This window comes from Halichoerus grypus, chromosome 13 (assembly GCF_964656455.1).
Source record: "Halichoerus grypus chromosome 13, mHalGry1.hap1.1, whole genome shotgun sequence".
NCBI classification, from domain to species: domain Eukaryota; kingdom Metazoa; phylum Chordata; class Mammalia; order Carnivora; family Phocidae; genus Halichoerus; species Halichoerus grypus.
Genome location: NC_135724.1, coordinates 62,375,487 through 62,388,991, shown reverse-complemented (window position 1 = coordinate 62,388,991; position 13,505 = coordinate 62,375,487). Strand labels below are relative to the sequence as shown.

The following is a 13,505-nucleotide window of genomic DNA, read 5'->3' as shown; positions in this document are numbered from 1 at the left end:
TCTGTGCCTCTGTCTCCTGCCCTGCCTGGAGTGACCCATGCAACTGGCCCTGATTCTGAACCCACAGCAGGTACCCAGGGACTGGACAGCCTTCTGGGGAGCCCCACACCTGTGGGCTGTTTCTCCTTTGGCTCCCCAAGGCCCTCCACGCCTGCTTGGTAGCACAAAGCTTGGCCACCTGCGTGGGCCTGGGATGAACTCTGCCTCCGCCCACTCACCTTTGGCAGCCTCAGTTCGCTTGGGCAGGTCCAGTGTGTCAAAGTTCCGGTCCATCTCACCATCCTTCTTCCCTGGAACAGAGAATAGACGGAGGTGAAGCCGGCCCTGCACGGGGCAGGTATGCGCCAGGAGGGTGGACACGGCACTTTCCTGCCCAAGGCCCGAGAGCACCCCCAAGTCCAGTACTGGGTACCAGGAGGCCCTGGGAAGGGCAGTGGTTGCACTGGGGCCTGGGGATGTCCCAGCCTTGCCCCCAGCAACCAGGACTGATCTGTCAGGTGCCGGGAGCAGCACTGCTAACCACCCAACAGCCTCCCTGCAGCTACTGGGAGCCAGGAGCCCAGGCTGGATGATGACAGGGAGGTACAGAGAAGCTGGGGGCTGCCAAGGGCAAGACCTGCCCGGTTGCACAGTAAAGCAGGGCTGGGGCCAAGAGTCCCAGCCACGGGGAAATGCCTGTCTGGGGTCAGGACCTGGTCCCAGGCTCTGCCGGCTAGGAGAGACCACCACCCACAGGCTGAGCCCCTAGAGCAGCCCCACCTAGCACTTGTCAGCCTTGGCCTGCACCGCTCTGTGAGTGAGCTCCCTAGCTGCCAGTCACCCTCATCTCAGACGAGGGAGCTTCTTCTCTGAAAGGCAGCAGAGCTCTGATGATCTGGGCTCCCTGTTCTGCCCAGCCTCACGAGGCCTTTGTGTGGTCCCTTTAAGCCACACATTGCTGCATTCCCAGGGGCAGACTTTGCTCCCTGGTGCCTGAGGGGACAAATACACCCAGACCCCGCCCCCCCTTGACTCTCCCTGCTCCAGCTCCAGGCCCGGCCCTGCCTGGGTAGCGGAGTCTGAGGTTACAGAGGAACAGCCCATTGGCCTCCCAATGAGTCCAGGGCTGACATTCCTGCCGTTGTCATGTCCACACAGTTGTCATGGAGATGGCTGCCCGGGAAAGGGACTGGGGATGGGGCAGGGCCCTGAGGCTGGATCACCCTGTGGTCGTCATGGAGAGTACTGCCTGGACAATAAGGGTGGGCGGCACCTCCCCGGTGCCCACTGCCCCCACCGGGCCTGGACAGCAGGACAAATAGGGACTCACCTTGATGGAACCACTCCTCTGGGCGGCCGGAGGAAGCACAGGAGAGAGGAGACGAGCCTCAGCGGGCAGCACCCCCCCCCCCCCACACCGCACGTCCTCCCGGGAGGCCTCGACTTCCCACTGCATACCCTGGGTTGAATAGATGGGTCGTGGAACCCCACCCTGATCACTGTGGAGGGCTGAGTGCCCAGAAGTGGAACAAGAGGGGAGGCCTGGGGTCAGAACAGGTGCACATGGGGAGCAGGGGGGGGGGCAGATGAAGGCAGTGCACAGACGTCACCCAGCAGGTGCCAGAGAATGTAGATCCTGGAACCTGCACCCAGCAAATGCCAGGCGGGATGGCGCGAAGGCAGGGTGGGGTGCTGCCTCCGGGGCATCTCAAAGTCTCCAGGTGCTCTGTGAACGCCAAGAGGCAGCATCGTCTTCAGAGCTTTCCAAACACGGGCCCAAAGAACCCTTCCCGGAGCTGAGAGACAGTCCAGGCAGCAGCCGGGACACCACGTAGGTTCACTCCTGCCCTCCCCCGGGGGCCCCAGAGCGCAGATGAGGGAAGGCTGCCCCGTCAGCCGGACGACCCAGCAGGCTGGGTACACCCTCCTTGGCTCCCTGCTTCGCCACCTGCCCATCAGGAGCTGACCAGGTGGTCTCTCCAGCTTCCGTGACGGCCGTGGGTATGGAGACCCTTCAGCCTGGGGTGGCAGGGGGAGTCCTAGAGTGTAGTACCCCAGTCCCTCCCACACACCTTTGGCCTTCTTGCCACCGAAACATCCAGCGTCATCCCTCCTCCGGCGCTGGGAGCCCGCAGCACCGCCCGGGGGCCCCGGCTCAGCCTCCTGGTACCTGTCGGCCCCAGGCACCTCCTTGTGCACGTGGTAGGACAGGTTCCGCATGATACACACACAGTTCTCCACCGACTGTGGGGAGAGGAGAGATGGTGGAGCAGGACCCGGTGGGCACGGAGACTGCCACCCCTCCCCGGGACGCCTGGCCGCAGCCAGTGCGCACAAAAGGAACTGGGGGTGCAAAGATGGGGAGGCCTAAGCTAGGGAGCCCACGGGGGTGAGAACTCCCCAGGAGGGGCTGAGGAAGGAAAAAGGTGGAGAACACACGGCGTGTAGGACCTTGTCTGGGACTTCACTGTGGCCACTACGGGGCGGCCGGTGGGCAGGGCACTGCCCCAGAATGCATATGCCTACTTCTCCTGTGCTGCCCAAATGGTTCAGGGCCCCCTGGGCCCAGTTCCTGCTCCATGTCCCCGACCCTTTGAGGAGGTTGTGACATGCACCCCACTGGGACCTGCTGGGGCCCCCCACCTTGTTGTCCGTGTCCTTCCTGCCCACAGCTGACTGCAGGGCGTGCAGCAGGGCGTCTACCAGCCCTTCGCATTCCCGGAGCCGCCGCCGGGCCTCTGCACCATCCGAACTCACGTTCCTGGGGGGCCAAGAGCGAGCCCTGTGAACCCTGGCTCCCATGGGAACGTCCCAGCCCCCCCCACCCCAGCCTTGGGGTATCTTCATCTGTAAAACCGGCTCTGACACCACCATTAGGACTACCAACAGTGTCCCGACCCCTGAGACCCTAGGAGGGAGCCCTGGCCTGGCATCTGGGTGTGGCAGGGGGCCTTCTCTGATGCCCAGCGGAATTGGGAGGGGACAGAAGTGGGTCCAGAGTCCTGAATCCACAGTGACAGTTCTGGGTTCCACCTCACCCTGAGGTGAGGACCGCATAGGGCCACAGGGCTATGTCCTGATGGACAGACAGGACCATGGGGACCCTGGACCACGTGTGGGGACTCTAGTGATTCCCAGGGTAGGAGGGTTAGGGCAGAGGTCATGAGGACATGGAATGAGGCCTCTGAGGCAGACGGAAGATGAGGGTCCCGGCTCCCCCTACCCTGGCTGTTATGGTGATGGAAGAGTGGGTTGAAGCTGAGCAGGGCTGGAGACATGGGGTCCTATGTGAGAGGGTGGCAGACCTTGTCCAGAGGCCGCCCTTGGGGCCGAGTACAGCCCCATCAGGCCCCATTCTCAGGACTCGGGCAGGAACTGTGACATGGCTGTGTCCCAAGCTCCTCAGACTTGGGGGGCTAATTGTCTTCCACGTTATACCAGACGTGAGGACATGCCCAGGTGTGCCTACAGGCTCTGGCGCCTGGCTCCTGCCTCCGCAGCTGGGCACAGTCCTGGGTGGCTGCACAGAGTGCCTGAGCCCAGCCCCCACCCACACCTCAAGCAGCCCGATGTGTTCTTGAAGACCGTTGTCCACTCGGCATCCCTTGGCTTAGAATCCTCGTTGGGCTCGCGCTCCCAGCCCGAGTGGGGCACAATGACCTCGTGGGTCAGCGTCTGCAGGCCGTGGTCAATGATGACCATCTTCAGGGGCTCGTAGGATGACAGGTTCCACAGTGTGCCTGCAGGGCGTCATCAACCAGCCGGTGCTCACCACACAGGCGGCAACCTTCCGACCTCCCCATGTGACCTCGCTCAGGACATGCCCCGATCAGACCAGAAGGCAGGAAGTGACAAAAGCCGTGAGAGCTCCTGGGTGCCCACCTTGGCCCAGGCAAGATGTGCACAGGCACCCAACAGTAGCTACCAGCTGGGAGGAGCTGTGACACAGGAAAGGGCTGGCCGGGGGCCTGTGGCTGGACAAGCAGGTGCCTTCTCTTCCCCATCCCTTCTTAGCCACGTTGAGGGGGGGTGGCAGGGGGCCTGTGGCTAGATAAGCAGGTGCCTTCTCTTCCCCATCCCTCCTTAGCCACGTGGGGGGGTGGTGGCAGGGGGCCTGTGGCTGGACAAGCAGGTGCCTTCTCTTCCCCATCCCTTCTTAGCCACATGGGGGGTGGCACTACTGCCTCACTGGCGCCACCTAAAGGTGGTCACATGACCCTACCTGGCCAATTGGGGCCCATAAGGCACAATCCCCCAGCACCGGGCCCCATTGGAGGGTGGGACCAGGAGGCTGGACCTGGAGGAGTATGGGGACATGCGGGCAGGTGGAGAGGGGGCCTGCCTGAGAGGCAGTAAAGTCCAGAGGTAGAGAGACTGGGGACCTCTCAGTCTAAGCCTAATGCCTACCCCCGGCAACTGGACCTCCTGACTAAACGGGCAGATGGTGATGGCAGCGGGGGGCGGGGGGGAGGGAGTCTTTCCCTGGCCAAGCCTCACTCTCCTCTCCCTCACCGACGAGGGGAAGCCAGGTGTCACTCACCTGTGACGAGCTCTCGGACCTCATTGTCCCGGGCAGCCCGCAGCAGGCGCACGAGGGCAGGCACACCGCCACAGTCCCGGATGGCAGCCTTGTTGTCCGTGTCTCGGCCGTAGGAGAGGTTACGCAGCGCCCCGCAGGCCCGCCGCCGCACCTCCGCCCTCGGGTGGTCCAGCAGAGCCACGAGCAGAGGTAGGCCCCGCAGCTGCCGCACACGGCGCTTGACGCCCTCGTTCTCAAAGCACAGGTGTTGCAGGTAGGCGGCCGCGTTGGCTTTCACAGGGTCCACGGGGTGTCGCAGCATGGCCAGGACCTCCGGCAGCTCGGGGTCCCGCCAACGCGGCTCCTTACGGGCGCTGTCGACTGAGGGCGACCGCCGTACCACTCGGTCCAGGCTGCCTAGGCTGCCCCGTTCTGGCTGGGCCAGAGGTGCTGTCGCAGCCGGAAACGGGGGCCGCTCCTCCATCAGCTCACCGCCATCATCTGCCACATCCTCGTAGGCCCTGTGCAGGCAGGCAGGGCGCAGGAACATCTCGGCACTGCCCGAAGATGCCTGCTCAGGAGCTACCCCACCGTTATTTTCTCCAGGGGACCACGAACCCTTGAAGGGTGGGGACAGGCCTACAGCATTGGTACTGGACCCCAAGTACCTGCTAAGAGTCACACCCCAGGCCAGCAAGAACTGACTCACAGCCAGTGACATGGCCAAACAACAGCCAATGGTTATCAGGGCTTGGATCTCCCTAAGACGGGGAGCTCACTCACTCCCATCACCATGCAGCATTCCCCAATTCTGAGCTAAATGCATTTCTATGAAACATCTGTCTGTGACTGAGGTCCTGCCCTCCCATGAGGCCCACCTCGGCCATGTGGGATCTGCCAGGATGTGGGGGCAGGAGGTGACCCTCCCTGCACACAGCCACCCTGGTGGGACCGTATGAGGGGCATTCAGGCCACCGGTCCCCCGGAGTACAAGATGTCCTTGTGGGTTGTCACCATCAAACCTACTTCCTAGGGCAGGGATTGAGGCTAGGAGGGGTCAGATGTCTTGCCTGTGGTCACACAGCATAATCCATACCAAGGCTGTGATCATGTTCTCACTCTACAGATAGAAAAACTTGAGGGCAAAGGTGACAGAAGCAGAATCTATGCTGGGAAGAGCTAAATAACCTAGTTTTTGGTTGCTTCTGTACACAGGGGCAATTGAGAGAAAGGCTGGAGCCTCAAACTCAGAGGAAACGCTCTGAGCCTCTTGTGCTCCTATCTTCATGGCCGGCTGGCTGGAGCAGAGGTAGCAGGTGTTGGGCACTGTCACCAACTTCCCTAATGGCCCAGACCCACAGGGAGGATGCCCAGTGTGACTTCCACCATCCCAGAAGCTTCCCTTGTTGCTGTCCTTGAATTGAGGCCAACTCAAACTAACGTGCATAACTAACTTAGCCCCAGCAGCTAGACTTCCTGTGGGGGAGTAGAAGGCAGACTTCCCGGAGGCAGCGGCCAGGCTCAGGGTGCTCACCTGGTACGAAGGCCACGTCCACACTCAGGCCTCCTCCTTGTGGCAGTGCCATAGTCAGGCTCCAGCTCCGGGCCACCCTCGTCATCGGCAGCCAGGCTGCGGGTGTCATCCTCTAAGCCGTATGGCTCTGCCTGGAAGCGCTCGGGCTGGGAGCGACCGGCTGGTGGCACAGGCTCAGGGCCTGCAGGGAAGGCCTCACGTCGGCCAGGCAGTGTGAAGCAGCCATCGACAGGGCCTGGGCCAAGGGGGCCACGTGCGGGCCGCACACCCAGCCCACGGGAGAGACTGCCGTAGCTGGGGACATCACGGGGCTCAGGGCCGTCGGTAAAGCTGCCCCCGCTGCTGAGGTAGGCGCGGGAAAGCGTGGCTGCCGGACCACCCCCGCGCAACAGGAAGTGCCGGTCCAGAGGGCCGTCTGTGAAGGGGCCTAGTGGGGGGCCGCCGTCCAGCAGGGGGAGGCCATCTGGGCCTACGGGCACCTGGCGCACTGTTCTCGTGGTCACCGTCTTGACCGTCTTCGTGACCTGGTGGGGAAGTGGGTGGCCAGTGGGCGGGCTGGGCAGCCTGAGAGGCCCGGACACTGGCCCAGTAGGGCCAGGGTGTCCTCGGTCTTCCACCCGACCAACAGGTGGCCCCTGGGAGGCCACTCTGTACATGGAACAACTGTGGCTACAGAGCCTACTTGCCCACTGCCAGGCCTGGCCATACCTTGGTCTCAGTGCGCCGGGTAGTGCCGTCTTCTGATGTGACAATGGACACGTGGGAGGTGGGCGTGCCAGGGTCCTCCTCTACTGTCACTGTCTCCTCCAGCACCTCGGGCGCCTCTGGCATTGTGGCCAGTGAGGCCTGGCTGCCCGGGCTCTGCTCCTGGGCAAGCGGGGGGAATGGGTGTCAGTGGAAGGACCCATAGCTTGCCTGGCCCTGGAGTGTAGATGCTTGTGCTGGCCCCAAGGCCAGGTGAGCCTTCTTCCCACGGACCCCAGGGCCTGCAAGCCCCAGCCGGTGAAGACAGCAGGCCGCTCCTGCCTCTGAACGCCATGGGGCTTACTCTGTTGCCCTATCCCATGGGGACCTCTGGGGGTTGACCTCCCCCAATCCTGGCGCCTCCTGGGACTGAGCTGGCAGATAAAGCCCCTGACCCCAGTGGTGCAGTCTTGGGCAGCCCCATCTGAGCTGCAAGGCCTGGCTGCTACAGGTTCCTGGTGGCCCAAGGAGATTGGTGGGACCTGCAGGTCGAACTCTTGACATAGGTCACTACCCCTGGCTGGGCCCTCCCATGTCCTGGGCCTCCTCCCTGCCCCACCCAAGAAACCTTGAGTGCAGAGGCCTTGGGGGAGCAGTTTCAGCACTGCTCACTGACTCCCCAGGGCCATACCCAGGCCCCCACTGTTCCCAAGGCCAGCTAGACGCCCTCGCAGGACAGAAATACTCAGTTCTCAGAATGCCCAAACTACCCTTGCTCCTTCTGGCCTGGACACTCCTAGGGTATTGAGTGGGCAGAGCCTGGCCCTACCTCATTTGGGCCAGTGTTTGGTGCTCCCCAGTGAGATGCTGGGTGTTTTATCAGAGCCCAGAGATAGTGAATTCAGGCCAGGTGTGCCCAGTTAGTCCTTGACAGGAACCCTGGTGTCCCCTCCCCATATACCTCCCCCCAGGTCTCCCCAACCTGCAGCTCCCCTTGCCTTCATCCCCGCAGGGGATAACCATGGTGGAATTCCAGGCAAGATAGCTCTGGACAGAGGCCCTTTTAAGGCCCATAAGCCTATGGCCAGACTTGCCAGTGGGGAAACGGAGGCTCAAAGAGGACAGGCCAGTCCATAGCAGAGCTGAACTGACTCTGCTGACTAGCAAAGGGGTCCAAGAGCCAAAGTCCATCCACCCCTGGGCCTCTGACCGCATGGGTCCCCGCACCACACCAATATCCTAGGATTAGCATCTGGCAGGATGGGTAGGGGCTGAAACCCAAGCCGCAGCGGGCAAGCGAGCAGGAGCACATTCCTGGGCAGCGGGGCCAGGTCAGCAGGAGGACAGGCCCTGCTCTGTGGCCCAGATGCTGTGCCTTGAGGAATGGGTCCCCTGTGTGGGCCCCAGGCCTCTGAGGCCCTACACAGAAACGGAGCTGAGGCCCAAGGAAGGCCACACCCCTATCTGCCTGCCCCCAGAGCCGTACTCTGCTCCTGGCCCTGGGCCTGGGAGGTATGCAAGCCTAGGTGCCCAGAGCTGCCCAACGGCCTGCCTCCTGAGGTCCTCAGGGTGTGAAGTCTCCTCAGGTCGGGGTCCTATCCTGACAAAATGCTTAAGCCAACAACTGTACATAGTGCTGAGATTCTAGGCCCCCGCAAACTCTTCAGGGGTCCAGAGAGAGGCCTGCTCCATGTTAGGACAGGTGTATCCCCTAGGCTCTGGTGATACAGTAAGGAAGTCACAGAATGCAGCCTCTGCCCCCAGAAGCAGAGGACAACAATACGTGATTTTATAAAAAGGGAAACTGAGGCCTGACAGAAGGGAGAGGCTTAACCAGGACTTCACAAACCACTGACAGGGAATTTCAGGCATCCACAGGGAAGACAGTTCTGCAAGGCCTTTTAGCGATACCTCACCCCTTGTGGGCTACAGCCTTGGCTGCCACTCAGTTTGGGGTTGTAGGTGGAATGCCTGGTGGGGACCTGGCCAGGAAGGAAGAACGATGTTCCCTGAGAAAGAGGAGTAAACTGAGACCCTGAACGGGGACATGCAGCTGGGCTGCCAGGTACGGTGGCCTGGACCCTTCTTTGAGGGTGCTGGGAGCCGGGATGGTTCCAGAGCAGAAGACTCAGGGAAAGCCTGTCACTGCCGGCACCTCGGCGACCCCAGCTGTATTTGACAACTATGGGAGCAAACGTGTGTCAGGTGCTGAGTTCTCTCAGCTGGGCCCTGGGGGGCCAGGCATGGAGGGGCCTAGGGCCACACCCTGGTGGCTGCAAGTGGAGGGGAGGCGCGAGGAGCAAGACCGACAAGAGGGGACCAGAGCCTGGCCAGGAGGACACGGCCCCTGAGTAGATCTGCATACATGAACACTCTCAGAGAAGAGCCTCCAACTCCCTGGTTAGGGGGTGGGTGTGAGGAGGGAGGAGGAGGAGTAAGCATACCTCAGACCTCAATGCCACTCTGACTCAGTTTATTCTCACTCTAGCCTGTGATGAGGGTCTGACACAGTGCAGTAGACGGAACAAAGGGATGGGGCTGCAGAAGAGCCAGGAACCCCCCACCCCACAAGGCCTGGCAACCCTGCAGCATCGCCCACTAATGCCCAGCCCAGGCAGCCTAGTAGTGGGATCCTGAGGCCCCAAGAGCCCCCACTGGCAAATGACCTCAGAGAGCTAAAAACAGGCGATGACTTCACCCAGGCTGGCGGGCAGGCGGGAGCGGGAGTCGGCCGATGATCACAGGAAGGCCTGGCCCCCGTTACACACGCCTGGGCACACATGCAGATGAGGACCTGGACATGCGTGCGTGTACCTGGTGCTTCCAACAGGGACATGTGCATAGACGTGTGTGTGTGTATGTGTGTGTAAGCACCCAGCCTGGCCCCCAGGCCCAAGCGCGTCAATCTGCATGTTGTCCTAACAGCCCCCAGACACAGTGCGCACTGCCCCCAGAGGGACTTGCACATGCAGACACATCCCCGTCACCTCCTCCTGTCTCCCACCCCTGTGTCCAGACTGCCTGGACACCCACTCAACCACCCACTCTGGGGGCTCTCAGAGCTGGCAGCAGAGTGGGGAACCAAAGCCTGATGACCAGCACACAGTTGGCACTCAACAGAGGCAGCTGACCGGGGTGCCTACATCCTCATCTGACCTTGAGACCCTGCTCTAGGGCCACATGTCCACCTATCCAGGGCAGCACACCCCAGAGACCCCCGGCCCTGCAACTCAGGTCCCCCCGGCACTCCAGACATGAGCACCAGCCTGGACACAAAACCCCCAGCCCTTCACATCCCAAATCTTGCCAATCCTGTCAACTGTATCTTGTCACCCATCCCCAGCCCTAGCTTCATTCTTGCCCCTCTTCCTGGGACCACTGACCTGCCTCCCATAGCCTACCTCCAGGGCCCAAACTGTCCCCTGGCGCTCCCATCCATGGTCCACCTGGTCCATGGTCTACAGGCCTGGCCCAGAGTGGGGCTGCTGTCCAGATCTGGGGTTTCCCAGGAGCTCCCTTGAACTTGTGGAAGGGGCCTGGCCCAAGACTCCAAGCCCCCGGGGCCAGAATGGCCAGTACTCAGAAAGGTAAACACAGCCAGCCACCACTGCTCTCAAGAGGGTCCCCTAGGCCCTGTCACACATCCAGGGCTTGGCTTCCTCATATGGAAACAGAAAGCACCCAGGATATCAAAGCCAAAGGACAAGCAGGATAGTGCCAGTCCCACCTTCATGGCCAGATCCAAGGGATGTGGGGAGTAGAATACAAGATGTGGGCCAACGTACAGAGGGGCCGCCACCTGGGCAAAAGCCCACAACCACCTCTGAGGTACATGTGGGAATGGCAGAGAAAGGGGACAGGGAAACAAGCCAAGTCTTAATGGGGCAGGGGGGCTGGACTGGGGTCCCAGAGGCATGGATCTATGTCACCAACCGCACTTCACAGATGAGCACCCATGGTACATATCATGAAGAGCAAGCCTCGAGACAGGTGCCCCACCCTGCCCATGGTCCCACCGTACACACAGGGAATGGGTTAAGGTAGGATCCCACACCTGGCTCCCACAATTCCCAGTCCTGGCCCCAAGAGGGCACAAGACAGCTAGCACTGAATGAATGAATGGATGGATGGAGGGAGGGAGGGAGGAGTGAAGGAATGAACGTGTTCCCCATCCCCTCCACCCGAGCACAGCCATCCCTGATAGAGTCCAAGACAATCCAGGCTGGCATCTCTCTCCACAGAGCAAGCTCTTGGCCACCACAGATGCCCTCTCTTGATGCCCAGAGGCTCTGCCCAGCCCAGGCAGATGGGGAGCTCACCCCTCCAGAGCAGAAGCCGCCTGCCAGTGCCTGCAGTCCACACTGAGTGGCCAAGAGACCAAGGGGCAGTGGGTGCCCACAGACTGGGGAAGCAAGGTTGCGGGGGATAGCAGGGCTGGCTGTCACCCACCCCAGTTTCTCCAAGCCCAGCCGCATTTATCAGCTACACAGCAGCCCCAACTCCCCCCAGCTGACCCTTACATCTCTGGGATGGTCAGTGGCCTGACCCTAGGGGCCATACCATACAGCAGGCAGAAACCCAGCTGCCACGGAGAGGCAGGTGTGACCCGGCCCCCAATGACAAGGGGCCTGGGGCAGTTGCTCCTCCAGTTGGCCTCAGTTTCCCTGCCTGTTACTGGACCGCAAACCCTGTAAGCAGGAGGTGCTGGCTGCCCACACGCCTCCCTCCCGCTCCCTCCCAGCACTGGGAGGCTGACTCCCTGGGTTTTCCTCGGAGACCCCCCCTCCTGCCTCCGCACGTGGGCAGGGCCCTCCTCCACCCCTCCCCTCACGTGCGCTGCCGCGGCAGACAGGGCTTCCATTAAAGCTCCGGAAGCTCCTCGCAGGTCCCCAGAGTCGGAGCCCGCGCTAAGAGTGTGGAGGGGAGGGGAGGCCCACCGAGCCCCCCAGGGAGCTGGAGGCCTAGCCCGGCTGCCCTCTCCGGACTCCGCATCCCTCCCGCACAGAGGGGCTGCTCAGGAAGGACCTCACCAACCACCCCCACCCCAGGCACCTGTCCTGGGCGCTGCCCTGGGGTGCACCCACCCCGATCCCGGCCTCGCTTCCCGGCGCCGAGTCGCACCGCCCGGGGCCCGGCGCCCGGTCCCCAGAAACCCCGCGGCCCCGCCCCGCGCCTTGCACACCCCCCCGGGCGGCGCGCTCACTCCGCCGCCCCGCCCGCCCCGGGGCCGAACGCGCTGGGCCAAAGCGCAGACAATAGCCTTCTCCGGCCGGCGGCTCCGCGGAACAAAAGCGGGTCCTCCCGGGAAGGCCGGCGCCCCGCCCTCCGCCGCCGGGCCCCCGGGACGGTGCCCCCACGCATAAGACCAAGTTCCCTCCAACCTGTCTGAGTTCGGCCGGCATCGGGCCGGGCTCGTGGGTGGTGGGGGCGCTGGCCGGTAAGGACGGCGGCGGCGGCGGCGGCGGCGGCGGCGGCGGCGGCGGCAGCTGAACCGGGCTCGGCTCCGGCGCCTCGGCCGCTCGGGCTCGGGCTCGGCGGACTCGCTCCCCGCGGGGGCGGATCTGGCGGCGGTCACGGAGAGCAGCCAATGGAGCGGGGCCGCGCCCAGGCGGGGCGGGGCGGGGGCCGGTGGGGCGGGGCGAGGTCCCGCCCCACCCCACCCCCACCCTCCCCCGGCGCGCGGGGCGCTGCTTCGCTGCCAGGGCGGGGCTGGGGTCGCCCCTTAACTCCCCGGCGGCCGGCCTGGCCTGGCCTCCCCATCCCTCCACTTCCCCTGCGGGGGTGACATTTTCCCGCCTAGTGACTTTGGCCGAGTCCTGCTTTCCGGGCCTCATTCTGCCTCCAGTAAAAGAACTCACAGGCCCCTCCCCCTGTAGTTAGGGAAACTGAGTTCTGGCAGAGCTGGGGCCAGTGCCGCCATCCTCCTTGGCACAGGCTGCTATCCTGACCCCAATGTTTCCCCCTGCTGTAAAATGAGGACTGATCAGACAGTAGTTATAGCGATGTCAGCATGACAAAGTCTCTCAGATGTCCCTGATCTGGCCCCAGGCCCTTGCCCAAACCCCAGCACAGCCCCCCAAGTAAGTGCCTCCACAGAGCTCAGTCGGGGCCTGCCAAATGGACCTGGCACTGATCCACTTTGTCTTGGGTTCTCCCCATCAAGACACAGAGGCCCAGGGTTTCCCCTACCCTCTTAGGGGTGTCAGAACAGATCAAATGGTGTGTGCGGGGGTGCTCAGCAGTTGGGTGACCCTGGGTGAAAGCTCCCGAGGCCAAGAGGGCCTCAGACTCTCTCTCCTCCATGCTTTTGATCCACTGGGAAGTGGTTGGGGGGTGAGGGGAGTGGTATCACAGTGCCTGGTTAATCAGGACTTCTCCAAACCAGGCATGACATGAAGGTACAGCCACACCCTGGAGAGTCTGGCTGTGCTGGATGGAAACGCAGACCCAGAAGGGCTGGGCTGGGCTGGGGCCCTCTTGGGTCATACCCCACAAAGGCAAGCCAATGGCTCGTGTATCCCAAATAAGGGAACTAGGCTCTGAGATGAATAAGGGCAAGGGCCGGTGCAAGGAGGTTCCATGGGTCTGGCAAGACAGAAGGACAAGGCCTGGGCTTCCTGCGCCCCTCCTGCTTTGCCCCAGACCCCGCTCAGAAAATCCAGCCATCCCCAGGGGCTACCCTTCTTCCTGGACATGCCATGTACATAGGCTATGCAGCCAGCATGCTCAAGCACTCTGGGTGTCCACTACATGTCCCTCTGAGCCTCTGTTTCCCCACCTGCACAGGGG

The 13,505-nt window shown here is 62.6% G+C and overlaps 1 protein-coding gene across 8 annotated transcripts in view; it reads right to left on the bottom strand.

The window, feature by feature from the left end:
- The window catches only part of ARVCF (ARVCF delta catenin family member), a 50,614-nt gene that overhangs the window by 5,499 nt on the left and 31,610 nt on the right, over nt 1–13,505 (bottom strand). For 2 of the 8 annotated variants that reach the window (XM_078060620.1, XM_078060618.1), the window contains exons 4-11: nt 6,741–6,899; nt 6,033–6,556; nt 4,520–5,055; nt 3,536–3,719; nt 2,623–2,740; nt 2,052–2,223; nt 1,310–1,327; nt 219–290 (exon numbers count right to left, since the gene is read on the bottom strand). In XM_078060620.1, coding sequence (XP_077916746.1) covers nt 219–290; nt 1,310–1,327; nt 2,052–2,223; nt 2,623–2,740; nt 3,536–3,719; nt 4,520–5,055; nt 6,033–6,556; nt 6,741–6,899 — 1,783 coding nt within the window. Of the gene's footprint in view, nt 1–218; nt 291–1,309; nt 1,328–2,051; nt 2,224–2,622; nt 2,741–3,535; nt 3,720–4,519; nt 5,056–6,032; nt 6,557–6,740; nt 6,900–12,097; nt 12,278–13,505 lie in introns of those variants that run through there. The other 6 variants (XM_078060621.1, XM_078060622.1, XM_036104205.2 and 3 more) reach the window with 6 other exon arrangements.